We start from the raw sequence: 27759 nt of genomic DNA on the forward strand, positions 1-27759 counted from the left end.
TGAAGGCACTAAGGGCCATCAGTAGCCTGGAGGTCGTCCATGTCCTCTTGGTACCGTGGAGCCAAGGAGTCCAGCCCCTGGCCTGGGCAGGGCTGGGCTGAGCTGAGCTGGGGTGAGTCAAGACAGGGCAGGGGACAGATACAGGGCTGCTTAGTGAGGCCTCTTAACAGGCCTGGCAGGCCAGCAGGGCACCATAAGTCTTTTCCCAATTGTGATTCTACTTGGCCACCAAAAGCTTTAGAATTATTCCCATGTCAAGTGGGTGCACATGGTCCCAGGACATCCTTTGCTTTCTTTCCTCGAGCCTTGGGGGAAGGGCCTTTGGGGTGCCTGGGCTGTACAGGGATAGAAGAGGCAGGAGAGCCCTCTCACTGCTTCCTCCACCAGCCCTGCCTCAGATCCCGGAAACTGGCCTAGATGACGAAGGTATAAATCCAGGAGGAGAGTGCAACAGAGGGGGAGGGAACCAGCTGCTTCTCTGAGGGCCAAACGTGTGGAAAGGAGGTGTGGGGAATCTGAAGGAGGGAAGGGAGGGAAGGGGAAGAGGGGACTCTACAGCTGGGTGTTTGCCTGTGTCTCCACGTGGCCGAGAGCTCCAGGCTCAGGACACAAAGATGCTACACTGCAGAACCCAGAGATGTCAGCGTGCAGGGCGTGGAGACGCTGCTTCATTTCCCACCTCCCCTCCCTTTCCCTTTCCCCACACCACCCGTTTAAGCCCTAAGAGAAGCTGCAGGTTCACTCCTGTTTGCTGCGGGTCTGGCGACATTTGGATGCCTCTGGATGCCCTGACTAGTATTCTGCCCTTCCTATGTAATCTTGGCCAGGTCACTTAATGACAAAAACCCCATTTGCATGGAGTCACAAAGGATGCTCACGTCATGACATCATGGGATCCTCCAACCATGCTCACTGTAACAAATTATATCTCATTCAATCCTCATTACAAACGCTACATGATACTGTTAGTGCACCCATTTTACAGATGAGAAAACTGAGGCTTAGAGAGGTGGTATTAACTTCCCAAAGTCATACAGCTAATAAATGGCAGAACTGGAATTCAAACTAGGGTCTATTAAACTCCAAAGCTCGAGCTGCTCTGTAATCCTAGAATGCAGGACAGAGATGGTCACTATCCCCACTGCACTATACTGATGAGGAAACTGACTCAGACAGGCACGTCACCTGCCAACAGTTGTACCTATGGGAAGTAGTGGAGCCAGGATGCAAACTCGTTTCTTTTACCAGCAGCCCGATATCTATTTTGCCAACAACAACAACAACAAGTGAGGCGTCCTGAGTAGATGATCTCAGAGGTTCCCTCCAGCTGAGATCACAGTGGCACCCATCCCCTGACCCTCTCACCCATCAGTCTGGCAGCAGTGGGAGTGGTCCCCAAGGGAGAGTGTGAAGCACACGTGGACACAGTGACATCCTTCCACCCTGGGACACACACCACACCCTCTGTCCCCAAACCAAGGGGGGCTCCTCTCCCTCACCTGGCCCCACCCAGCATCCCCAGAGGCACGCACCTGGGAGACTCTAGGCAGGGACACACCCCGGGGGAGGAGCTGCTGTCGCGGTGGGGCCCAGCCCACACAGGCTGGGAGCTCCCCTTCCGCTCCTCCGCGGGCCCCAGGGGACCGACATGGCCCAGAAGAGTCTCAGCCCTGCCCTGGAGCCCGAGCACGCCCAGCAGCTGCTGCTCTCCAGCCGGGAGGCCAAGAAGTCCGCCTACTGCCCCTACAGTCGTTTCCCCGTGGGGGCCGCCCTGCTCACCAGGGACGGGAGGATCTTCTTGGGTAAGGGCGGTGCCTTGGGTCCCCCTCCGTGGCAGCCTGGGTGGGAGGCCAGAGGAGGCCAAGAAGGAAGGGCGGAAGGAGGGCACTCTCTCCCCTCTCCCCTGGGCCGCTCCTGTAACTCTGCCACCCACCCCTGCCCTGCTTGCTGTCCCAGACAGTGAGGATGAATATGCTGCTCAAATCCAGTGGCTTTCCGTTCTTGGGGGACTGGGAAGCTGAGAAGAGATGGGGAAGGAAGTGGGAAGGGGAAGCAAGAAAGGGGCGCCCTAAACGCAGAGCATCTGCAGTCCCTGAGCTGGGAGGGAGAAGGTTAACACTTTCTGAGCCCTCCTCTACGTCTGGCACCCTACAAAGGCTTCCACTGCTACAAGGCAAGTCCTCACCGCCCACGCACTGAGCCAGGTGTTATGCCCATTTTTCAGTGAAGAAACTGAGCTCCGGAGGTGACATGACTTGTTCAAGGTCACACAGGTTGCTGTGACCAGTGCTAGGGTCCCTCAAGCCCTGCTTTCTTCCTGTCACCTACCATCCAGGGGGACGGCTGGGGGCGAAATTGAGGAATCCAGGGGTTACTCCTTAGTGGGGTGTGGGCCTTACAGAGTGTCTTAAGGGAAGGAAGGCAGTCAGAGTTTGGGTAACCAGCACTGAGTGCCGACCTGGGGATAGAGGGACAGGAATCTGAGTTGGCACTAATTTGTTCCTAAGCTCCTTTTCTTTGGTGTGTTGTTTTTATAGAAAACTCACTTGAACAAAAATTCAGACTTGTTTTTGCTAAGCTTAGGGACATCCTCTTTTAGGACAGTGGGGAACCGGGCGTGGAGATGGCAGGGAAGCCCTGCCCCTCCCCCCTCCCATTCCCATCACCGCCCTGCCCCTAGGGCAGATGAGGATTGGCCCAGAGTGATAGATGGGAAGCCCCAGCCCTGCTGCCAGGAGTCCCCCTTCCGCTTAGGCAGCAGCTAAAGGACCGGAGGCTCACTTGTGTGCCTCTCATTGGTAACCCTGCCCACACCCACATCCCCTAGCAGCCCCGGGCCAGGTGTGAGCCCCTGCCTCCACCACTGCTCAGCTGCGAGTCTGGCTGGGAGCCACATCTCCCCCTCTATAGTGGCCCCTCTGGGCTGTCCTTGAGGTTCATCTTATCTCTTGTCTTTTTGGTTCTTTCTGGTTTCACGAGTCACCTGGGTCTTAAACATCTTTCAGCGGGAAGGACCGTGACTCACGTTATCCATCTAACCTTTCCAGTCTTTCAAGGCAGTTATTATATCGGCCCTTTGCAGAGAAGCAAACTGAGGCTCAGAGAGGTTAAATGCCCAAGATCACAAGCTGAGATGGGAACCCAGAGCTCCCCTGACTCCCAAGTTTGCTTTCCTGTGGGGAATAAAGAATCTCTGAGTGTCATGTGGAAATTCAGTCCTGGCCCGGGGGCTCAGATGAGCATTAAACATTAACCACCACCTAAAACAACGTTGCAATCCACACTGCCCCATGTCTCAGGGCCTTGAACATGCAGTCAGCCATTGATTCCTTCCAGCGTTTCCATGCCCCCTCCAGCTGGTGTACAGAGAGGGGCCCTCCCCACCCTTGCATTGATTTATTCATTCAACAAATATTTGCCAAACACCAATTACTAGGTAATGTACCAGGTGCTGGAGATACCACTGTGAGCAGAAATGACAGTCCCTGCCCCCACGGAGGTCCCCTCCTCTTGCACAGGCCATGGCTCAAAGTGGGAGCCTCAACCAATGATTGTAGGAGAGAATGGATGAAGTGAGCAGAGGTGTGGCCTATTTAAAGGGCGGGGAAGGACCTGATGTCACCGGAAAAAGGGTCATGTGGTGGGCATTTATGGAGTTCTTATGGGATGGGGTATAGGCCCTGGAGGAGTTAAAGGCTCCTGGGTTTGCATCCTGGCATTGCTGTTTCTCAGCTGTGTGACCCTGGGCAAGCCCCTTCACCCTCCTGAGTCTCAGCTTACACATCTGTAAACCGAAGATCACAATACCGGCCTTTCAGGATGGCTGTGAACAAAGCTGGTGTTTCTGGCCTGGTGGTCCTCCCTGATTGTTGGTGCCTGTGTTGCATTAGTCATTAAAGATGTTGAATTTCACCCCCGCTTGTGAGGCTTTAAATAAGCTAATGCCTTTAAAGGAGCTAAAGTGCTTAGCACAGTTTCTGGACCAAAATAAGAATATCACAAATGGCAGCTGCTTTTACTGTTAATGGGGTGATGATGATGATTTGGAGGCAGATTGTGGAGCACTTCTGAAGGCCAGGTAGAGACACTGAGATTTGATGAGGTAGCAAGTAGGGAGCCAAGAAGAGTAACAGGAAAGTGGGGTTTGAGGACAATGAGTCTGACAGGTACACAAGGAAGACCGGGACAGAGGAAAGAGTGTCAAGGGGACAATGTCTGTCTTACTCACTGACAGCATGTTGCCTGGCCTATAGTTAAAGTTCGCTGAATGCGTGAATGAGTGGTTTGGCCTAGGACAGTGGCAGATGGGATGAAGAAGAAGGAAAGATCTGAGAGGGCTTATACAGGACTAATGGACTGGGTCTAGGGTGGGCAGTATTAGAATAAAGGAAAGGAACATGGTTCTAGGATTTCCAGCCACGGAGGCCAGGGAAAGGATGAGACAGAGTTGGATTGTGCTGGGGACATGGTGGGCAGGGACCAACAGCCATATTAATAACTACAATGGATTAAGCATTCTCTAAGCACTTCTATGAAAGATCTTTTGTAATCTCACAGCCACCACATGAGAGGAGACAATGAGAGTCACATGCACTAGTCAGAGCACTTTGAGTTGCAAATGCCAGAAACCAACCAGAACCACAATGGGCAAGAGTAGGTCTTGCCTCAGGGACAGCTGGATCCAGGAACTCAAATGCCACCACGCTCTTCTTTAGCCTTCTGGATGCTGGTTTCTTTCTCTTATCCTAAAGGTGGGCTTTCTCCAGGCATCAGGGAACATGAGTGCAGGCATCCCTAGTTTACATTCTTATAGCCTTAAAAGCAGAGAGGACAGAACTCTTCCCCACGAGCTCGAGATGGAAAAATTCCAGGGAAGGGCTCTGATTGGTCCATCTCCAATCACATGCACATCCCTGGGCCAACCACAGTTGTCGTGATGGGGTAGCATGATGGGGCCAGCTGATTCACACACATATTCCTTCTCAGTGCAGGGTGGGTGGGTCTATTACCACAAGAGGGACTGCGGAGGTGCCAAGCAGACCAAACCAAGAGCCAAACACACATTTTATAAATGAGATAACTGAGGATCCGTTTTATCTGCTTCCAAATTCCTTGCTCTTTCTGCTGCCCCTCGCTGCATGAGGATATGTGGATACACAGAAGGGGGCAGAGAGAGTTGTGCTGAGGAGGGGGACACATGGAGGGCATTTACCAGAATCCCTGGACCTCCTTACTTAGAAGGAAAGAGAGGGTAGATGGCGGTGAGGCAGGGCTTGGAGAGGAGGGACCTTGAACAACCAGAGGAAACCTGATAGGGCATCAGGGGGTGAATTAGAGACGATTAGGAGGCAGAGAGGGCACAGCTGAACTTAGACACTGAGTTTACAACTCATAGCGGGACACGTCTGCCCAGTTCTGTAACTGTCTCCAGCTGAACAAAAGACCAGCCTCCGTGGAGTTTGCACCCTCAGAGGCAGCTGGTGTTCTGTCCAATTCAAAAGCAAGTCTGAGGGCTTCCCTGGTGGCGCAGTGGTTGAGAGTCCGCCTGCCGATGCAGGGGATACGGGTTCGTGTCCCGGTCCGGGAAGATCCCACATGCCGCGGAGCGGCTGGGCCCGTGAGCCATGGCCACTGAGCATGCGCGTCCGGAGCCTGTGCTCTGCAGCGGGAGAGGCCACAACAGTGAGAGGCCCGCGTACCGCAAAAAAAAAAAAAAAAAAAAAAGCAAGTCTGAGAGCTTTGCTGTCACAATCTCATAATAATGATCTTATTTCCTCTATTACCCCTGACCCCGGCCAGGGCCTTGTGCCCCTCGCAGCTGGGCCACCAGGATGGTAGTTAATAACGACAACAATTACCTTCTGTCACTGCTGTGGGGAGAGCGACAGAGAGAGGAGGAGCTCACCGGGGAAGAAAGAGATGCTGGGGGAAGGGACAGTGAGGACACAGAGAGAAGAGTTAAGATGGGACACAAGGGGGGGTGTGGGGGGACGAGGTCAGCCCGGGGCCCCCCACGTGATGGTGCTCAGCCAGCAATGGTGGATTGCCGGGTGGGAGGGTGTGGAGGAGACTCATGGAGGACCACCCTCCGGGCATCACCCAAGGGACGGGGGAGTTTCTCTTCTTCAGCTCATGCTCTTGGGGTGGTGGTCGGTCTCTCCCTTTCCTCAGAGGGATTGCAGCACTCCATATTTGGCGGGGAGGCAGGGGGAGCACTTTTCTGGATCATGTGTAATTAATTTGGGAGGGAAAAAGCCATGTTAAAAAACAGAAAAAAAACGTTTAAGGACGTCCTGGTTAATTGCTGAATTCGACTTGGCTTGGCTTAACCTTTAAACCTAATCCTTCATCCGTCTTCCCCCGACCAGCCCCTGATTCCCTCCCTGGGATCCCTTTCTCCCCCAGGACCACCCTTTGGAGCTCTATATGGCCCCGCTCCACAGCGTTTGACCCAATGCAGGCTCCCGGCCCCACCCATAGCACTTCTAGGTGAGTCAAAGCAGGCTTCCCTAACCAGCTTCCTCTCCTTACAGCCCTGCCCACCCTCCACGCCTCGCTCCCGCTGTGCCCCCCACCCCAGCTTTGTCCACTGGTCCCCTGCACTGTCACTCGAAAGCAGCTTATTACAAAGATGAGCTTCACTAAAATCCCTCGACTCTATAGCTGAGTTGGAATAGAATGCACTCGTGAAACTGTGCGTTGCATTTGCAGCAGAGGCAGGAACATGGAGAGAGTGGAGTATTTCTTCAAGCACGTGAACGTGACAGTTCTCTAGTCCAGTGATTCCCACGTGTGGTCCCAGACCCACAGCCTCAGCACCTCCTGGGAACTTGTTAGAAGTGCCAGTTAACGGGCTCCAACCCAGAACTACTAAAGCAGGAACTCCAGGGGTGGAGCTGAGAAATCTTTAAGAAGCCCTCCAGAAGATGCCGAGGCCCACTTGCTCGAGTGTGATGAACCCCTGCTCGAATCTTAAGATCCCTCGGAAGGCAGAGCGGACGCAGAGAGGGGGGACATGCTCTCCGGCAGTGCTCTCTTCTCTGGGGGACTGGGTCCCAGTCACCTCCTTGTGAATTTCTTTCCTGGCTGATGTCTCGATGACATCCGACTCCAGCCCTGCCTTAAGCAACAAACCTCCTCAGAACATGGCCTCACTGAAATGCCACAGAGAAAGACATTTCTTTGTATCTGTCATGCCAGGATGTGAGTTGACTCCCTGACCCCCACCTCAGATTTACCCTCTGTAAAATGGGGTTAGAATAGGATCTGCCTTACAGAGTTGTTAAAAAGGTTAACAACAGAATGCAGATGAAGTGTTCCACGGGTGTCTGGCAGATAAAAGGAGAGCAATTAAAGAAAAGATTAAAAGAAAGCAATGAGTAATAATAGCACTATCATTGTAGTATTATTTCTGGTCCAATCTTATAATTACGGATTTCTAACTTGGTGCCATCCCAGCCCGTCTCTCCTGTGTGTTTCAGAGTCAGTGAAGGGAACACAGGGAATAGAGTTGGTTTGCCTGTATGGATGACGTTTTGTACTCTGGGCTATAGGGAAGCAAAACAAAATTGTCTGGCCTTTCAGGATCAATAGTTTATGGGTTTCCTTCCTCCCTTCCTCCTCCTCTTTTTTTTTTTTTTTTTTTAGAAGCAAGACTTGGAAATTACACTTGAACTTGCCAGAGGCCCCACATACAGTTATTCCTTTGTATCTCAGAGATTTAGCACTAAAGTGGGAAATTCCACTCTTTCGATAATAAGTAACTGAAAGCCTCACTGGCCTCACTGTTTTAGGCCCTGGGCACACTGGCTGTTCCAGGCCCTGAGCATACAGCAATGTACAATATAGACAAAGTCCCTGCCCTCAGGAATTTCTACTTGGAGGATAATGGGGGAATTAGATATTAAAGACATTCATTTCAGGAAAGTGTGAAGTGTTAAAGCAGGATAAATGGATTAAGAGGGTGGGAGGTGAGGGGGGAGGAAACAATTTTAGATAGAGTGATCAGGGAAGGCTTCTCCTGAGGAGATGACGTTTGAGCAGAGACCTGGGTAGAGTGAGCCATGTGCTTATAGGGGGAGGAGAGTTCCAGGCAGTTAGAACAGCCGGTGCAAAGGCCCTGTGGCAGGTATATACTTGGGGAACAGCTGGAAAGCAAAAGGAGTTGAGGTCCAGGAGGTAGGCAGGTTGGCACCAGATTACGAGGGCCTTGTAGTCATGGAAAGGATTTCAAAGTTGCCTGAAGGACAGAGACAGGGCCATTGTGACACCTTGTCTGGGAGGAACAGAGAAGCTCAGTCATACAGGCCTTCCACCACCAAAGCCTTGACTTTCATGCAATTAAGAACAGCAGCTCCAGGGCTTCCCTGGTGGCACAGTGGTTGAGAGTCCGCCTGCCGATGCAGGGGACACGGGTTCGTGCCCCGGTCCGGGAGGATCCCACATGCCGCGGAGCAGCTGGGCCCGTGAGCCATGGCCGCTGAGCCTGCGCGTCCGGAGCCTGTCCACAAGGGGAGAGGCCGCAACAGTGAGAGGCCCGCAAAAAAAAACAAAAAAGACCAAAAAAACAGCAGCCCCAGCTGCTGAGCACTTACTCTGTGCCAGGCTTTGTGCTCATTGCTTTACACACGCGATCTCAACTCATTCTCACTAGAGGCCTGCGAGGAAGGTGCTGTCATCTTCATTTTACAAATGAGGACACTGAGCCTCAAGGAAGTTCAGTCCCTTTCCCAAACTTTCAGAGCCAGGAGGGCAAAGGGTCCCAGGGCAGAACGAAACCTACCGGATCTTTCTACAAAAGTCTATTTGAACAGTAGGGTATGTGAGTGCACTCCCTTCTAGAACAAACTCTCCCTCTCCTTAAGTGGCCTGTTGAAGTTTTTACACACAGTAAAGGAAGAGTTCTCTATATGAGGTCATTGTGAACTTCAAAAGCAGACACAGGCAATCATCCTGAGAGTCCGGGCCCTTTGCAGTCTGGCAATTTGCTTTAACATCACATCAGCAAAACCCAAGATTTATGTGAATCACGTCTAATGGGAAAAGTGTCCCTGAGTCAGGGATGAGGCAGGGGTGGGAGGGTTGCTAGACGGGAAGTGGAGTGGGGAGCAGCTCTTTTGCTTCTGGGAGAGGCAGAAGTCAAAGGCAGCAAGGTCACAGGTCAGCAAAGGTGGGAGGGGCAGGCAGGTATGAGCAGGCAAGGGTATGTTTAAAGGAAGCCATTTCCAGCAGGCATCAGGAACCTGGCTGGGGAGACTAGGTAGGGAGCAAGAAAGACTCATTCATTTATTCATTTAACTGTCACTGACCTAGCAGAGAGCCTGAGCATTTAGGGGCCACTTATCCAGGCTACAGTAACTCACATGTGAATATGAACAAATGCTTTGCCAAAGTAGGCAGTCGATAAATATCAACCACTCCTTTCATGGTTGCAGCTCCCTGATGGCTCCCTGTCCTGTATCCCAACTGTATTAACTGATTTCTGTAGGGTTGCAAATGATAGGAATACTATTTTTTAAACTATTTTAGGCAAAAGGAGGGTGCATTGGTTCCTATAACTAAATGGTGGCAGAGCTGGAGTGTTTCTGGGCTTCAAGGGCAACTGGCATCAGGAGGCCAGACTCTTTTCCCACCATCTCTCATCTGAGTGTCCATTTCATTGCCTCCTATGGGTCTTCTCCATAAAGAAGGGAAACTAGTTGGGCCCAGGCCCAGCTCCTGGTGTTAGAGAGGGACTGATGGTCCCTCACAGAGAACTCTGATTGGCCTAGTGTGGGTCAGGTGCTCAACTCTGATTGGCCCAGTGTGGGTCAGGTTTCAGCCAACACTTCCACTCACATCCCATTGGCTAACCCTATAGGACTACCCCAAGCTTCTAGGGGGGCTGGGAAACATAGTCTCCAGCTGGGTAGGCATGTGCCCAACTGAACTCCTGTGGATTCTATTGAGAGTGTGAACACTGGGAACAATTAGTCTTTGCCACAAGACCCCCTGTGGCCTATAAGTATCTGTACATCTTTCTTCCCACATGTAGGACCCACTTATGAACTTTCTGAGGGTGACAACCCAAAGTCCACCCAGTCACTGCATCCCGCTCTAAGAGCAGGATCCCTTGGTGGTGCACAGTCCACCTTCTCAGGTCGGGTGTGGCCTTGCTAATCCAGTGGCCTGAAAACTAAAAAATAATCATCTGCCCCCCACTTCACACACACTCTGGCCATATACAACGTGGGGCAGGAAAGGCTAACAGTCATCACATCTCCCATTAGGAAAATAGAACACCTGTTGGCCAGCAGTCCATGCAGTTATCAGAGCTGCTGGGCAAGAAGTGTGAAAACTCCCTGCCCTGGGGTACACCTTGCCTCCCCTTTCTGCTCTGGGGGTGACCCCCTTGTCCACTGCCCACTGGGGCCCCTGGCTTTGCCCTCTGGGAGCTTCTTCCTTGACCATTATCCTCCTCAGCCTTACCTCTGAAGTGGGTGTTGGAGAGAATGCTCTCCTTGGGGGCACACAGCTCTCTCAACTTACTTCTGATGGTGGAGTCTTGGGGGCCCCTGATTTCTTTAGGAATTGAACAATCACAGGCTTTTGTAGGCCAGACTTTTGGTTTCTCTGACTATCCAAATCTATGAAAAACGTAGAAACCTTCTGGTCTGTTTGCTTCCACTTTCATACAGGAGTAGCACACCCCAAGAATCCTTTCTGTGCAATAGTTCTTAAGCCCGCCAACTCCCTTGTTTACTAACTGGCTTCCCTGCCCAGCCCAGCCTTGCTGCCTCGTTTTAATGGTGGCCACCTTGAGGCACCCGAAACCATGACTGGGTGGAAATGACAGCCTTAATCAGATCTTTGCCACAGGGCTGACTCACATTGCTAGGTAGAAAAGTCCTAAGAGTGTGTACCATGGTTTGCCTTCCAGGTTATTGCAAGGTGGGGTTTTACCAAATAATCTGCCACAGAGTAGCAAGGGCCATCAGCTTTCCATCTTGCCACATCTGTTTTTTCTTTCACATTGCCCAACTGCTAAGCCAAGGCCACATTTTTTTTTTTTTTTTTTTGGTCAAAGCTACATCTTATTTTTAGCACAAATTTCTGTTTTAGTTAGATACAGTTTAAATTACTGTAACAAAAATATCCCAAAATACCATGACTCATACCTGACAGAATTCTCTTTTTCTCTCACATGATGATTCGGAGTTGGCCACGGTCCCAGGTTCCTTCTGTGCTGTTGCTCCTCCGTCCCTATGAACATAAAGCACGTGGTCAAAGCTGTCCCACCCCAACCCAGCCTATGGAGGGGGAAAGAAAGAAAGTAAAGGGCAAGCAGTCTCTTTACAAAAGATGTGATCCAGAAGTTTCCTACCTCACTTTGGGCCACATCCCATTAGCCAAAACTTAGTCACATGGCCGTACTCTGCTGCAAGGGAGGCTGGGAAATATAGTCTCTGAGTGGCCATGTGATCAGCCATATGGGAATGGGAATCACTTGTATTACTTAAAGGAAGAAGGAGAAAATGAATACTGGGGAACAATGAATATCCTGCCTCAGGGAGAAGGGCAAGCTATGAAGAGTGACATACTGAATAAGACACCCTGATGGTCAGGGGAAAGCCCAGCTCCTGTGGCCATTGGTTCATGGCCTCACCTCCCTGAAAATGCAGAGTCTGTCAGCCAATCTGGCTATGCCAGTGCTTTGTCACCTGGGAGCAGCCCTTGCCCATTGTCCCCAGGAACACTCCAGAGAACGCCCCTGGGGTGAAATCCCTTTGTGCAATCACAAACATCTTTCGCAAAGCTTGAGAGCTTTTGTTTGTTAGTTTGTTGGTTTTGACAGTTTTGTTTGCAATACAACTCACAGAGAACCCTGGTTGAACTCTGACAGCTGGTATTCACACCAAAAATTTTGGAGACTTCCCTGGCCGTTGGTCCAGTGGTTAAGACTCCATACTTCCACTGCAGGGGCCACAAGTTCAATCCCTGGTCGGGGAATCACGATCCCACATGCCGCGCCGTGCTGCATGGCCAAAAATTATTTTTTAAAAAAAATTTGTTTTACTCGGGTGCAATCTTTGAATCAGGATCACCACCGCACCCCACCCTGTGGCTTCTGTCTCTGAGACCCAGGGTGGGGGGCTCTGCTCCTCTTCTTACGCCTTGGCATCTCCCTTGGCCCTGACCTGACCTCTGATGGGGAGATGAGGCTGAGTTAATCTGCCCTATGATGCTGCCCCTGCTTCCAGGCTGTGCTTCGAAATGCAGGCATCAGATAAGTGATAAGAGTGGGAGGCTCTTGGGAAAAACCACTGCACCAGTGGGTCACGGAGTCTCCCAATGCTTCTGGTCAAGTTGCCCTCTCCTTGCCCGCACCTTGTTCCTAGAAGCAGGTCCCTCCCAGCACTGGAATGGGGCAAGCCTCTTACTCCACACATACAACAGGAAGTGGCTCTGCTGCAAATAGCACTGGGCTCTCCTCTCTTCTCAGGGTGCAACATAGAAAATGCCTGCTACCCACTGGGCGCCTGTGCTGAACGAACCGCCATCCAGAAGGCCATCTCAGAAGGGTACAAAGAGTTCAGGGCAATCGCTATCTCCAGGTGAGTGGGAAAGGCTGCTCACAGCAATATTCATTCATCTATTCAGCCAACATCCACCACACACCAGTTATTCATCCATTCATTCATCTAACGTGTTTATACTGCGCTTCCTATGGTGTGGGGCACTCTAGGGCTGGGCTGAGTGCTGAGGGTAAAAGATAAATAAGAAATGAACTCTGTCCTTGGTGAGCCTGAAGAGCAGGTAAATAAGCAAGACAACTCTAAGACAAAGGCAGGCATGCTTTTGTTCTAATAAAAGCGCAAAACACAACAGAATTCCTATAAGATACAATAGAAAGACAGCATAGAAACAAAGCTAGAGGGACCTAAAAATCACCTGGTATAGACTTGCCTGGCCACTATACCCATTTTACAGTTGAAAAAACTGAGACCCAGAGACAATGAGCAACCTTCCTAGGAATTAGTGGCGAAGCTGGGACAGATACATATCTAGAGTCTTGACTCCAGGGCTCATTCCACTGTGCCATGCTGTGCCAGGAAAGGAAACCTTCTTCCCTGCTCTTGAGCTGATACTGAGATCCGTCCTTCACTGTGCCAGCTCCTTCACTTGGCATCAATCACCTCTACGTGCAAGAACCAGGATAAAAGGACAAGCTGGTGGGGTGACACCCAGGCAAACCCAGGCTATGGTCTAAACTGATCAGATTCCAGCCCAGGTTCTGGCTGAACAAGAGCACTTATTAACTCTCTCTACAGGCCCCAGGCATAATTATCCAAGTTCCCACTGTGTGCCCGCAAAGGGAATTCGTTGAGTTCTTACTGGCCCTGGACCCAGACTCAGTGGCTTCAGGATTCAAAGCATGTGAATGGGCTCTTTTATTAATTTGGACCCCATTACGTTTCTGATTTAATGACGAATTGTTTCTGTGTGTACTGTTGCATTGTCTATGAGAGAGAGTTCTCGTAGCAAGATAACAGTGCAAGGAAAATAACTTGGGAAATTTTGAATCCACCCCGAAAGAGACTGCAAAGCTGACCAAGTGTTGGTCTTCAGGGACATCTGGGTGCATGGGTCATGGACTAGGTGTAAATGATCTCTTCATTGTGGTGGAGATGCAGGACCTTTCTGGCAGAAATGTTGGGTCTGAGAGCAAGGCCTATGGCGTCTGTGTGACAGAAACCAGCCCCCATTTCTTTTTTTTTTAATTTTAATATTTATTTATTTTTATTTGGTTGAGCCGGGTCTTAGTTGCGGCAGGCGGGCCCCTTAGTTGCAACGTGCGAACTCTTAGTTGTGGCATGCATGTGGGATCTAGTTCCCTGACCAGGGATCAAACCCAGGCCCCCTGCATTGGGAGAGTGGAGTCTTAACCATTGTGACACCAGGCAAGTCCCCCCATTTCTTTTATAAGATCCTAAATTTGGCCTCAGTCTGGCCCCCAAGGTGGTCCACATTATCGAAGGTTTTCTTCCCTGAGTAACGGAAGCCAAGGATGCACTTCTGGAGAAGGGCCCCAGCTTCCGAGAGCTCTCCCTGTGACCAAGGTCTGTCCTGGCTTCCCTCCGGCTTCAGGAGGAATAAATGAGGCCGCCCTGGGAACATTTTGTGCGGACGAACAGGGACCAGGATGTGAATTACACTTTATAAAAAGAGGGTGGGGGTAACTCAATTTCAAAGCTGATCCAAGAAAATAATGATATTCTGGGGCAAAGGAGGCCAAAGTCAACAAAAGGATAATGGCAAGGTGGCCCTGCTCTGTTTAGAATGTTCCAGATGAAAGGCTTTTTCTCTTGGTCATTATCTACTCTTAAAAAACATGACTGAGTTTCGTTAGTGATGATTAGCAAATGTCCTTGTTTACACAAAAACCGCATTTTTCCAGCACCCAACTGCTCCTCTCCGGGTACTCAGCCTGCGCCAGCATTCCCGAGCCAGAAAAGCAGTCATTACTGCACTAATGATTTGTTAAATTGAGAGTGTGGATTTAGAGGGTGAATGGGAGGTGCCAGCTCCCTTGTTAACACTGATGAGTGTGAACAGTCTCAGAGAGGCCCCCTCGAGACCTGTAAAGTGGAAAGTGCACAGCTCAGGTGGGATTTTGCTGACAGAGAGATAAGCTTGCCCCACTGGGGTCCTAGCTGTCATCATCAAAGTCGATAGGTTTCCAGCCTGTCAAGTCTGATAAGCTGGCCTCAGTGTGTGACTAAGGTCAGCACAGACCACAGGAAACTGTCAACACCCGGCACAAGGTGGAAGAGGCAAAGGGCAGCGGAGAGGGAGAAAGGGAAAAGGAGGAGAAAAGGTCCCCGTGCACCCAGGACCTTCTGGGTTGCTTCTTCTCCCAAGCTTCTCATTCTTTCTCTTGGCTGGAATGTTGAGTAATGCTTAGGAGCCCAGGCTCCTGGGTTAGTGAGACCTGGTTTCAAATCCTTCTCCACTACTAACCTTGGGCACATTGCTTCAACAATCTGAGCCCAGCTCTTCTTCTGTAAAGTGGAGGAGAGTAATGCCTACCCATTGGGCTCCTAAACATTACTCAACATTCCAGCCAAGAGAAAGAATGAAAAGCTTGGGAGAGGAAGCATCCCAGAAGTTCCTGGGTGCACGGGGACCTTTTCTCCTCCCTTTCCCTTTCTCCCTTATTTATTGTGTATTAACAATAATTATCATATTGTTTAATAGGTGCCTAGAATGTGCCAGGCATCCTCCGAAGTACCTTACAGTCATCATCACATGTTAATCGACAGACATTTATTTATTGAGCAATTGAGTAGGCATTACTCTCCTCCACTTTACAGAAGAAGAGCTGGGCTCAGATTGTTGAAGCAATGTGCCCAAGGTGATCCTGGGTTCAAATCCTGGTTACCAGCTCTGTGACCTTGGGCAGGTCACTTCACCTTTCATGACCTTTAACATGCAGATGGTAAGAGTACCTACATAGTTCCTGTCTTATAAGATTATAAGGGGTTAAATGAGTTAATACACACGTGGCCCTTAGCCCAGTGCCTGGCCCAGAGAAGTGCAATGTAAGTGTAAACCATTATTATTGAGCTGTCTCCCAGTTCTCAGAGCTCTGCTGCCAGGATGTACCATCTTGTGACTTTTGGTGGTTGAACCTGAGACCAAATCCAACATTCCAGTGGAATGCATGTTCATACCCCACCTTGAAAACCCCAGTGCAGGTCACCCTCTCCAAGGGGCTGTCCCTTGGGCAGTTAGCCATGCATGTCACAAGATTGGGAAAGGAAGTGGTGAGCTTGGCAGGGGCCAGATCATACAGGGCCTTCTAGGCCATGGAAGGGAGGCTGAATTTCACTTAGAACACCTCTCCCGTAACCCTAACCACAGTCTGCCTGTAGTTATGACATTGGCACGCAGATTTTATCTCCCTTCCAGATGGCAAGGTCCTTGAAGTCAGGGATTCTCTGACTGGCCTTTGTTGCTCCCTCCCATGCTTGCCTATCATAGAGCAAACTCTGAGCCAACATGTGTGCAATGAAATAAAAAATAACAGAGGGCTTCCCTGGTGGCGCAGTGGTTGAGAGTCCACCTGCCGATGCAGGGGACGCGGGTTTGTGCCCCGGTCCAGGAGGATCCCACATGCCACGGAGCGGCTGGGCCCGTGAGCCATGGCCGCTAAGCCTGCGCATCCGGAGCCTGTGCTCCGCAACGGGAGAGGCCACAATAGTGAGAGGCCCTCATACCGCAAATAAATAAATAAATAAATAAAATAACAGAGTCCAGCTTCCAAAGAGCTTATGAGAGGCTCTGGCTGCAACATCGGTCACCTGGCAACCAGATGGGTTAAGTTGGCTCAGGGTGCCTCCTGGGCAGGGGTCTCCACCCTCTCACGTTCCCATGGGATCACTGTGAAGCTGAGAGTGTGTTCAGAGAGGACCCACCTTGCCATGAGCAGAAGCTTTCTTTGACTGGACCTCCACATGTAAAAGGGAGCTGTCATGAGGATTAAATATAAAATAGCACCCCTCCACTCTCTCTCCCCTCAGCTGCTTTATTCAATGCATAGCATCTGTCTCTGTCTCCACTTGATACATGGTTGACTGGTTGGTTTATTGGTTGGTTGGTTATCTGGCTCATCTCACTAGCCAAAAACTCCTGAGAACAGTGAATTTTACCTGGTTTGTTCACTGCTGTATCCCCAGCACTGACAGTGCCTGGCACATAGTAGGTGCTCAATAAATAAATGTCTGTCGATTAACATGTGATAATAACTATAAAGTACTTCGGAGGATGCCTGGCACATTCTAGGCACCTATTAAACAATATGATAATTATCGTTAATACACAATAAGGTAAATTAATTATACAATAGTACATAAAGCACACAGTATGTAATAAAACTGTATATGACAAGGTACTAAAATTATGACAGAGCTTATATATGTGAAGGAAGAGTGCCAGTGATTAGCAGAGGTGATAACAATGCGTGTATAGCATTCTAAAGTTTACCAAGGACTTTGCACACCTGATCTCATTTTATCTTCTAAGCATTCCTACAAAGTGGAGGACATTATTCCCCACATTTTAGAGGCAAAGAAATGACCCCTGCATGGGTTAAAATGACTTGGTCAAAGTCTCACGTAGTTAGCAAAAGGAAGAGCTGATCAAGAACCAAATTTTAAATCCTGTAATAGTCCAGAGGTATCACAGAGCTGTGGGTCTCAGAAGAGCAAGGATGGTGGTAGCCACTGGCTTAACCTCTGGGGCTTCATCAGGCTTGGAGGCTCTTACAGTTTACTCTTTCTTTAAACACCATCCTTTGTCCTGCTCAGGGCTGGAGGACTGCCTTCAGGTGCCTTCACTCTCAGAGACAGCCCCTTGGCTGTAAGCTTCTTTTCTCTGACTTTCTCCGATGCAGGGAGCCCAGTTTTCTCGTTGACTCACATATGTCTCAGGGCCTTTGCACATACTACATCCCTTGCCTGCAACACAGAAAACCCCAGAGCTTCAGAGTAGCACTCTGTTACTTCATCTCACTGAATATATGTTCTTGAAGGTAAAATGGTCATTCTGACACTCAGGTTATAGTGAGAATTAAATGAAATAATGTCTGTCGAGTTCCTGGTAAAGAGCTTGGGGGAGAGCAGGTGCTGACTAATGGTGACGTGTGAACTCTACACTTCCTCCAAGGACTGGGCCAAATGCCACCTCCACCATAAAACATTCTCTCTCCCTCCCTAGTCAGGGAGGGTCTCCTAGTTACCATGCATTCTTACTGCATTTTGTTTGAAATGATAACTCATCTAGTTTTCTATGTCACCCACTGGGCTGAGCAATCTCCTGAAGGCCAGAGACCAAGTCTCCTTAACCTTTGCGTCCCTGGGGCGTTGGTAAGAGTAAGTGCTCACTAAACGTTTACTGAACTCACTGATGAAAGTAATGGTCCTGCCCATGGCCTTGCCTCCTGCAAGTGCAGAAAGCTCTGTGCGCTTCTTCTCAGCCTCTAGGATGCAGCACACCTGTGAACCAGGAACTGCCTGGTGGGATTTGACTTAATCTAGAGGCGGGCAGGACTTGGGGCCTGGAGTTTAGCAATTGCCCTCTGGCCTCCGAAGAGACTGATCCGTGTTTGATTCTCTGCTTCCGCAGTGACTTGCAAGATGATTTTATCTCTCCATGTGGGGCCTGCCGGCAGGTCATGAGAGAGGTAAGCAGCTTCCCTTTCTTTCTGGAACGGATGCCTCCCTGCTCTTCCCCAGGCCTTGGGAGCTGAGCCAAGCTGCCAGCGAGGAGACACAGCAACTGTCCTGTTTGCTGGGTTGGCTGATTCCTAAGGCCTTCCCAAGCTTGCGTGAATCACTGGAAATTATCCTTTCATTCAACAAATACTTACTGAGTGTCTGCTCTGTGCTGGGCATTGACCTTGCTCTGGGGAGACAGCAGTGAAAAGACAGGCCAGGCCCTGCACTCACAGACTTTATAGTCTAGAGCAGGAGACAGACAAACAAGGAGCAAAATAAATCAACAGTAGAGTTTCTGGGAGGGGTGAGGGCTACAGAGAAAAGAACGCAGAGAAAAGGAGTCGAGAGTGACAGAAGGGGCAGCTGACTCTAGATCAGTGTCAGAGCAGCAAACAGCAGCCCAGGGGCAAATCCAGACTGCTGCTTGTTATTGTAAATAAAGTTTTATTGGCACGCAGGCACGCCCACTCACTCACACGTTGTCTCTGGCTGCTTTGGTCCTACCGCAGGAGAGATGAGGAGTTACAACATGGACCTTATGGCCCGCAAGGCCTAAACTGTTGACTACCTGGCCCTTTATGGAAAAAAGTTTGCCAACCCCCTGCTTTAGATGGCCAGGAAGGGCCTCTCTCGGAAGACGGCATTTGAGCAGAGATATAAATCATGAGAAAAGATGAGGCAGACCGAGGTCTAGAGGTTTCCAGGCAGAGGAAGCAGCAAGTTTAACGCCCATATACTTGGTGAGTTGGAGGAGTCGTATGAAGGACGAAGAGGCTAGAACACGGGGGCAGGGGTTGGGGGGCGTGGTGATAGGAGGTGAAGTCAGAGGGGTGGGCAGGGACCAGATCACGCAGTAGGCCATGAATGGAGGGTATGTTTTATTCCAAGAATAACGAGAACTGAATCGTACACTTAAAAATGGTTAAAATGATTTTACGACATTAAAACAAAAGTTGGGGGAAGAAAAGAATAAAGGGAATTCACGGGTTGTTTTTAAGAGGGGACTTAAAGGATGTGATGTACTTTTTACAAAGATCTTCTTGGTGGAAGTCTTCAGTTTCTTCAGTCCTGAAAACAAAGGGGTGGATTTGGTCGTGGCTTCTGAATCTGGGCTCGGTGAAGTTTTTGATGTGTAAACATACATTGGGGGAGGGGGGATGTCCGTGGCTTTGGTGGGCTCGCAAAGGGGCCTGTGTCCCCCAGAGTCCCCAGAGGCTAAAGCCACAAGTTTAAAGAATTCCCAGGCCCTTGGGCTCTGATGTGACGTCATTGGCCCCTGTAAATACAGCGTCTCATTTAATCTCCACCCCCGACCTGGAGGGAAGTGTGGGTCATTATCCCCATTTCTCAGAGAAGTGAAAAGACCTGCTGAAGGACATGCAGCCGGTCAGTGGAGAGCTGGCATTCACAGCAGTTCAGGCTGACTGCAAAGCCCACGCTCCCCCCGGAAGCCTCCCTGCCTTTACGGTCCTATAAATGGAACAAATTATTTTCGGGCCCAGTGGAGATATAATGATGCTTTGCAGAATAGGACGTGCTTGTTCCATGGGGGCTTCTACTCTGGGAGCTATCTGAAATGGGGGGAAGTGGGGCTTGCTTCAGTTTTGCTTTTGTGCCTTGGGGGTTTCAAAGCATCTCTCGAACATGCAAACATCTCCGTTCTCCTTCTGCTTCTTGCCAGGACTGAAAATCAGGCACAATTAGCAGAACTCATGTCCCAAATCCAGATGAAAAATGCCACCACCAAGGCACTGAATTCACAATAGGCACTTCATCTCCCGTTAGAGGGGCACGAGTGGCTGCCCAGCACCATGGCATGTGCAAGGCCACATAAGGAAAGCACATCCGAGTGCCAACTCCCTGACCCCCGAGGCCCTGCCTCTGTCCAATTGCTTATTGCTGTTTTCTCCAAACAGATTAGATGCTGGCAGATGAGAGAAGGGGAATGGAAGAGCTGAAGGAGGGAGAGGCAAAACTGAAACCAAAATGCAAATAATAAGAGCTGAAGCTTGGGGGCCAGGGACCTGGTGCTTAAATTCACCTCCACTCAACTCTCACCCATACCCTCAGGCAGAGCCCGCCAAGCAGAAAAATTTCCTCCCTTAAAACATTAATTTTAAAAACCCAGAAAAAGGAACGAAATTGGGTCATTTGTAGAGACACGGATGGATCTAGAGACTGTCATAGAGTGAAGTAAGTCAGAAAGAGAAAAACAAATATCGTATATTAATGCATATATGTGGAACCTAGAAAAATGGTACAGATGAACCAGTTTGCAGGACAGAAATAGAGACACAGATGTAGAGAACAAACGTATGGACACCAAGGGGAGAAAGTGGCGGTGGGGGGAGATGAATTGGGAGATTGGGATTGACATGTATACACTAATATGTATAAAATGGATAACTAATAAGAACCTGCTGTATAAAAAAATAAATAAAATTAAATTTTAAAAAGATAATAATAAAGTAAAATAAAATAAAAAGCCAGAGACGGATTGTCCCTGGTAATAACTTGGTGATTCAGACTGAAGCGTGAACAGCAGGCGGCAAAGCTGAGCGGTCACTAGGAAGCGCAAGTCATCAGTAGGAATGGCTTCCATTGATGGAGTATTTACTATGTGCCAGGCACTGCGTGCAGGCACCTCCAGGACTCAACACTGGCCAGGCAGAGCCTTGGGCTGTCAACTCCAACTCCAGGAGTCTCTCCATTACACCACAGCTGATTTAACTCTCCACCTAGGACACCTATCTTCCTGCCTAATAAGTCTTTTGTCTCTAAAACCACTTCACAGATCAAGACACACACAGAGACCCAAAGAGTTTAATCATTTGCCCCACATCACACAGCCAGCAAGTGGTAGCTCCTGTTATGTAAGAGAAAGATGGGGACACAGATTTGGGCTAAAACTCTGCTTTCCTGACGTTACCCTGCAAAACCTCAGTTTCCTCATCAGTAAAATGGGGATAATATCCCCCTCCCTCAAAGGGTAGATGGCTAAATCCTGCATGTTCAATGTCGGGTGTGTGATGAGGCAGGCATGCCACCTCTCCTGGTTGTCAGGACTTATCGAGAGGCTCTAAGGGAAGCAGATATTAGTTGTTCTTTTTCACAGCAGGAGGGGATCTGGCCCCAGGGGTTAGATATTGTTCTTGTAAAGCCCTGGGTGAGTCCGTAATCAGAGAATGGAGCATTGATTGCCCATTAGCAATGTGCAAGCACTGTGCTAACTGCCTAGTGCCATCTTTCATGGGCTCCTCCCTCAAGCTCTATGCACCAGGTATGATTATTGTCATTCCCATTTTACAGGTGAGAAAACCGAGGTACAGAGAGGCATGTTAGACAGTAAGAGGTAGAGCCAGATTCAAACCCAGGTCAGCCCTCAGCCCTCACCCCTTGGCCACACTGCTTCCCTCACACTGGCTTTGTCTCTTTTCCAGTTTGGCACTGACTGGGCTGTCTACATGACCAAGCCGGATGGCACGTACATTGTCAGGACAGTCCAGGAGCTGCTGCCTGCCTCCTTTGGGCCCGAGGACCTGCAGAAGATCCAGTGAGGGATGGGGAACACCCACCGCCTGGGAGACCCTGGGTTCCCACACGTGCTTAAGGGGACAGCCACCCAGAGAACTTCATGAAGACGTACTCACAGACCTGGGGACGCCTGCCTAGTGGTCCCCAACCCCACAGGCGCTGGGCAGAGATGACTTTTCCAAATTGCACTCAAGCACTGGGGTTTCTACTGAAGTGATACAGGGTTTCCTTCCAGCCTGGGCCACAGCCCCTCCTTGCAACCCTCCTTGTCCTCCCTAGGACTCAGAGCACCCCGTCCCTCCCTTCCTGTGGGCCCTCTTTCAAATTCCAGCCAAGTCTGTGCTATCCTGCTTGGTTCTATCCTAAGGTTCTATCCTGCTGTGAGCGACTTTTCTAATTATAAACATTACAGAACATACTGATTCGGAAGAGCACAGTTTTGCTCTGTCTTAATTATTGTGTAGCTCTTAGGAGGGGCAGGGTGATTTGTCTATAGAAAGACCTGGATTCTTTCTTCTGGGAGAGGAAACAGGCACCTTGGACCTGTGTAGCTGGTGTGGAGAGCTGAGTTTTTAGGCTTCCTGCCCCTGCCTTCTCCAGATGGGAGGCCACTGGGCTGGATCTTACTGCCAACAGCTATTTCTAGAGTCATTCTGGGCTCAGTTAGACCCGGGCACTGGATGCTGTCACCCCCAAGTATAAAGGGGGAGGCGTGAGTTTGTCTAGACAGCATAGCAAATGTCTCTGTGAGGACCTACTCTGTGTCAAGTACTTTTGTGTGGATTATTCTGTTTTTAAAGTACTTGACGACTCAGCAAAGTAGCTATCTCCCCCTTCTTACAGATGAGGGCCCTGGTTGAGTAACTTGCTTTAGGACTGCAGCAAAATTCAAACCAGAATCCAGGTCCTGTTACTCCCACTATGGTCTAGAAACAGTGCCTGCTCTTTGCCACGCGCTGTGATGTGGTAGATCTGGAATCTGAACCAGGTCTGTCTGACTCTGAGTGTTTTTTCCATTCTCCCACAGCTGATGTCTGGCTGCCTTTATTTACTGAGTCTCTTTTATATGCCAAATACTGCAGAGAGAAAGATGTATAAGAAACAGTCTCTGCCCTTGAGAAACTTGCAGTCTGATGGGGAGAGAGAGCTGTAAACAGGACTAATGCACAGAAATACACACTGTGGTCCAGGAGGGTACCAAGTGCACAGTGGGCATAGTTGCCGGGGGCATGCTGCCTTCTGGGGAGTGAGGAGGGTCAGGGAGGGGACTGTTTGTTGGTACAATTAGGGAGGTGAGGACTGAATAAAAGAAGGAGCTAGGCTGGCCCTGTAAAGGGGGCTGACAGCTCTGGGTGTCCTCCCTGGAGGAGTTGGCCTTGGGGTGAGCTTTGGTGGCTGGGGTACGAATAGGGTGTAGATTTGCTCTTTCCCAGGCAAGCAAGTTGCTGGGGGCACAGGAAGTGGACAGGTAATTCACCCCTTCCCTGGGAGTCCTTTCTACTGAGATCAGAGCATCTGCAGGGGTTACTGTCCGGTAAGGCTGGCTTTTCCATTACATACCCAGACCTACCTGCTGCCATCCTGGGAGCAGTAACCAGGAAATACAGGAAAGTATTTCCAACATTGCTGCATGATGCAAAACTCCACCCTGCCTTTCTTTAGAAATGGCTGCTGCGGCCTCCAGCACACTCTTCTGAATGCTGTCAATAAAGAAGAGTGGAGAAAGAAAAAGAAAAAAGGAAGGTGAAAGAAAATAGGCCAAGATGTTAACATCAGTTAAACTTCTGCTTGATGGGCGTCTAGATTAGTGTTTTTTTTCCTTTGTACATGTCTGTATTTTTTAAATTTCCACAACATTTTTTTTTCTATTTAACAAGAAAAAAATGGTCTAGCACAATGGTTAAAAGTTTGAACTTCAGAGTTGAACAGCCTCCAAACTGTGTGGCTTTGGGCAAGCGATTTCATTGCTCTGAGTCTCAATTTCCTCATCTGTAAATCAGAGATGACAGTTCCCAGCGTACAGCATTGTCGTGTGGATCAAAGGAATTAATGCCCTATTGAGAGCCCAGTGCTGGGTCCTCAGTAAGCTCTTGATACATGCCAGCTGTTCCTTTTATTAAGGGTCCTTTGATGATGGATTTGATTTTTGCAAACAGGCTTTTACATTCATTTAGCAATTGTTTATTGAGTGCCTACTGTGTTGCAGGGCTGGGACCTGACCCTGGGGATACAATAGTAAATAAGACATAAAATCCCTGCCCTCACAGGGTTCTGTCTACCTGTGGCAAATGACATCTAAATGATTCTAGTACTTCATGACAAGGGTCACCCAAGTGGAAGAAGGTGCTCCAGGGACAAGTCACAGGAGGAGTGGAGCTTGCCTGAGAATGGGCAGAGCAGCCCTGAGGAGGGGATATTTCAGCCAGGGCACAAGAAGGGTCAGCCCATTAGAGAATGCGGTTTGGGGAGGGTCAAAGAATGAGGACTGTCTGGAGGACGAAGCCCAGTGTTCTTATACTTCATGGAGACAGACTGGGGAAGGCAATTTGCAGAGAAGGATTCCAGAAATTATTTGAACAATGCCCTCTTGGAAGAATGACACTCATTTGGCTGCAGAGAAGCTGGGATGTTTGTTTAAAATAAAAGCACTTTCATTTTGCAGTCCCGCCGTTCTGAGGGCTGTGATTTCAGAGCAGCACGTGCTCTATTGTTCAGGGCTGTCTGTGTTTTTTAGGACCCTAAAGTTGAGTCCCAGATTCCCATGGACATATTCCAATAGAAGCATGTATATTTCTGTGGCTCTTGCCAGCTGCTGCTAATTGCTTATGTAAACTACAAGATTCTTTAGGATTTCCTTTTGGGAGGGAGGAGGGCACAACTATGATTGATGGATGCCAGGGGTACTTTGGGTGCCTGTGTCAGAAATGAAGCCAGAAAATGCTGTTCAAGAATAAATAATGGGGGCTTCCCTGGTGGCGCAGTGGTTGAGAGTCCACCTGCTGATGCAGGGGACACGGGTTCGTGCCCCGGTCCGGGAAGATCCCACATGCCGCGGAGCGGCTGGGCCCGTGAGCCATGGCCGCTGAGCCTGCGCGCCCGGAGCCTGTGCTCCGCAATGGGAGAGGCCACAACAGTGAGAGGCCCGCCTACCAAAAAAAAAAAAAAAAAGAAAAGAAAAAAAAAGAATAAATAATGGAATGGCCTAATAAGTCTCATGCACACACAGTATTTTTTATACAATTATATGAGCACAGAAACAGGCGTGGAAGGAACAACTAGTCTGTTAATAGTTTTTGAGGGGATATGGGAAGGGGAAGTTAAGCGAGGGGAAATTAAAAACCTGTTTCCTGTTCTATAACTGAACAGGAAAAAAAAATGGCATAATGATTGTGTTAGTTACCTATTGCTGTGTAACAAATTATGCCAAAATTTAGCAGCTTGGGACAACAAAAATTTATTATCACACAGTTGCTGCAGGTCAGAACTCTGGGCTAATCTAGGTCATCTCAAGGTTTCATACAAGGCTGTAGTTAAGGTGTCAGCTGGGGCTGCAGGCTCATCCAAAGGCTTGACTGGGGAAGGATCCACTTCAGAGCTCACAGGTGTGGTTGTTGGCAGGATTCCTATGGGCTGTTGCTGTTACCATTTAGTTCCTTGTCACTTGGACCTCTCTACAGGGCAGTTTACAACACAGCAGCTGGCTTCCCTCAGAAGAAGCAAGCAAGAGAGCAAAAGAGGGAGCAAGACAGTTACCAGAGTCTTTTGGTAACCTAACCATGAAGGTGACATCCCATCATTTTGCCAAATTCTATTCCTTAGAAGAAGTCACTAAAGTCCAGCCCACAGTCAAGGGGAGGGGATTCCACAAAGCCGTGGTTGGCGGGGGCGGGGGGGTGTTACTCTAAAGATGTAAAAATTGAAAATGTACATAGACAGGAAAAAAGAAGAAAACAGAAAAGTGGGTAAGGGCGGCAGGAGGACCAGAAGAAGCAGGCCTGGTTGGCCCTGTTAAGGAGTTGACCTAATTCCAAAGGGCAGCTAACAGTTTCAGACGGGGTGGGGTGGGGTGACATGGTCAGCTTTGTGCCTTAAATAGCTCAGTCTGCCAAATCAGGAGATAGTAGAGAACTGAAGGAAATCATAGAAGAAATAGCCAAAGGAGTAAAATAGCATGCCTCTGGGCTTAGAGGGAGTTGGAACAGGAGACCATTTGCTTTTCATGATGAGCCCATCTCTATATACTGTTAGTGTTTTTTTAATCCAAGGATGCATATTACTTTTATTTAAAAGACTTTTTTTTTTTTTTTTTTTTTTTTGCGGTCCGCGGGCCTCTCCCGTTGCGGAGCACAGGCTCCGGGCGCGCAGGCTCAGCGGCCATGGCTCATGGGCCCAGCCGCTTCGCGGCATGTAGGATCTTCCCGGACCGGGGCACAAACCCGTGTCCCCTGCATCAGCAGGTGGACTCTCAACCACTGCGCCACCAGGGAAGCCCTAAATGACTTTTTAATTTAAAAAAACAAAACAGAAAGAATAAAAGAAAGAAGCTTGTAGAAAGGAGGTTCATTTAGCAATAGTGTAGTGTAAATTCTAGAGAGCAAACACAGCAGTTGATTCTGTTGGGGGCGGGGAGTGAGCTATTTGACATTCCTGTTGTTTCCCTCTGGTTTCTCCTCTGGCTCATCCCTGAGAAGGTGGAGTGAGTCATGTGATTGCGAGTTTGAAAGATAGCCCAGCCCCTTCCTCTCTCCACCCCCTTGGGAGGGCTGGAGATCCAGCAGGCCCCATGCTGGGTGCTAGGGGATCTAAGGTTTAAAAATCACAATCCCTGTCCTTACAGAACTGACTGTTTAGAAGGGGAGACAGAGAAGGGGCATCTAGCCCAGTCTAGGAAAGGTCAAAGAAGGCTTCCTGGAGGAGGTGACCTCAAGTATGAATGGGGATTCTTTCAAAGAGGTAAATTAAGACAGAGGGATCAGCATGATGCTTGGGACAACTGCAAGTAATTCGGTATTGCTGGACCACAAAGGGCAGGGAAGGGGCACAGCAAGAAAGATGCTAGGGCCAAAGAGTGAAGCACCTTCTCTGCCAGGCTAAGGAGCTTAGGCTTGATCCTGAGAGCAATGGGCAAGGGCAAAGAGCCTGCGAAGGATTTTAAGCAGCAGGGGACATAGCCATATTTGTACTTTGAATAATCACCGCAAAGGCAACAAACTTATCGGACTGCATAAACCACAGACTGTCTGAATGTCTCAACAACACCACACCTCCACAATCCATCGCCACCACATTTGCATCCATCTTGCCCAGGCAAAACAGAGACACTTCTTCCCAATGAAATCTCACTCTCTGCCCACCATTGTCGGATTCTAACCTCTAAAAACTACAGCTCAGGAGATCCAAGTAGCTGGATTTTAATCTGGCAGCAGCTTTGCTCCGTCAACAGTTTTAGCAAAAACCCCTTCCACCTCTGCTGGCAATTTACAGATAACATTTCTGAAATGGTCTGTGGATAAAGGATGCTGCTGCCCTGGGAAAACGTGTCTGTCTCATGCCAGGAGGAGACAAAGAGCATTGAAATGGTGCCAAAGGACATCGTCCACGAGGGAAGGTCAAACAGCCCTCAACAGTTCTCTTTTTTAAGTCTTGTCTTTTTCCGTTTTTATATTAGCATCAGCCTTTTTCGCCCTCATGTCCTTTGGGGGAAGGTTAAATGATGCCTCTTAGGAATATTATGCACTTTATCAAAACTATACATACAGTCTTGCTGCCTGGAGGGAAGAGGGTACAATGAAGACACAGGATGCCACAGAGCAGAGTGTATACTAGAAAAGAATCCTGTGGCCTCTCCAGCAACCCCTTCCATTCTCCTCTAATTCTTGTGGCTGAGCATAGTAAAGGTTGCCTTGGATGTTTAATAAATATTCTCTGAATGAATGAGACTACTCCCAGACAGAATATTAAATCTGCA

The 27759-nt window shown here is 49.3% G+C and overlaps 1 protein-coding gene across 1 annotated transcript; it reads left to right on the top strand.

Annotated features, from left to right (window-relative positions):
* Positions 1-1628: 1628 nt before the first annotated feature.
* On the top strand, positions 1629-22220 carry CDA (cytidine deaminase). The gene is made up of 4 exons (XM_060080456.1): positions 1629-1802; positions 12482-12593; positions 18166-18223; positions 21698-22220. The coding sequence occupies exons 1-4, from the start codon at positions 1649-1651 to the stop codon at positions 21812-21814; spliced, it is 441 nt and encodes a 146-aa protein (XP_059936439.1). The 5' UTR covers positions 1629-1648; the 3' UTR covers positions 21815-22220.
* Positions 22221-27759: the final 5539 nt, after the last annotated feature.

Source organism: Mesoplodon densirostris, chromosome 2 (genome assembly GCF_025265405.1).
Source record: "Mesoplodon densirostris isolate mMesDen1 chromosome 2, mMesDen1 primary haplotype, whole genome shotgun sequence".
NCBI lineage: Eukaryota > Metazoa > Chordata > Mammalia > Artiodactyla > Ziphiidae > Mesoplodon > Mesoplodon densirostris.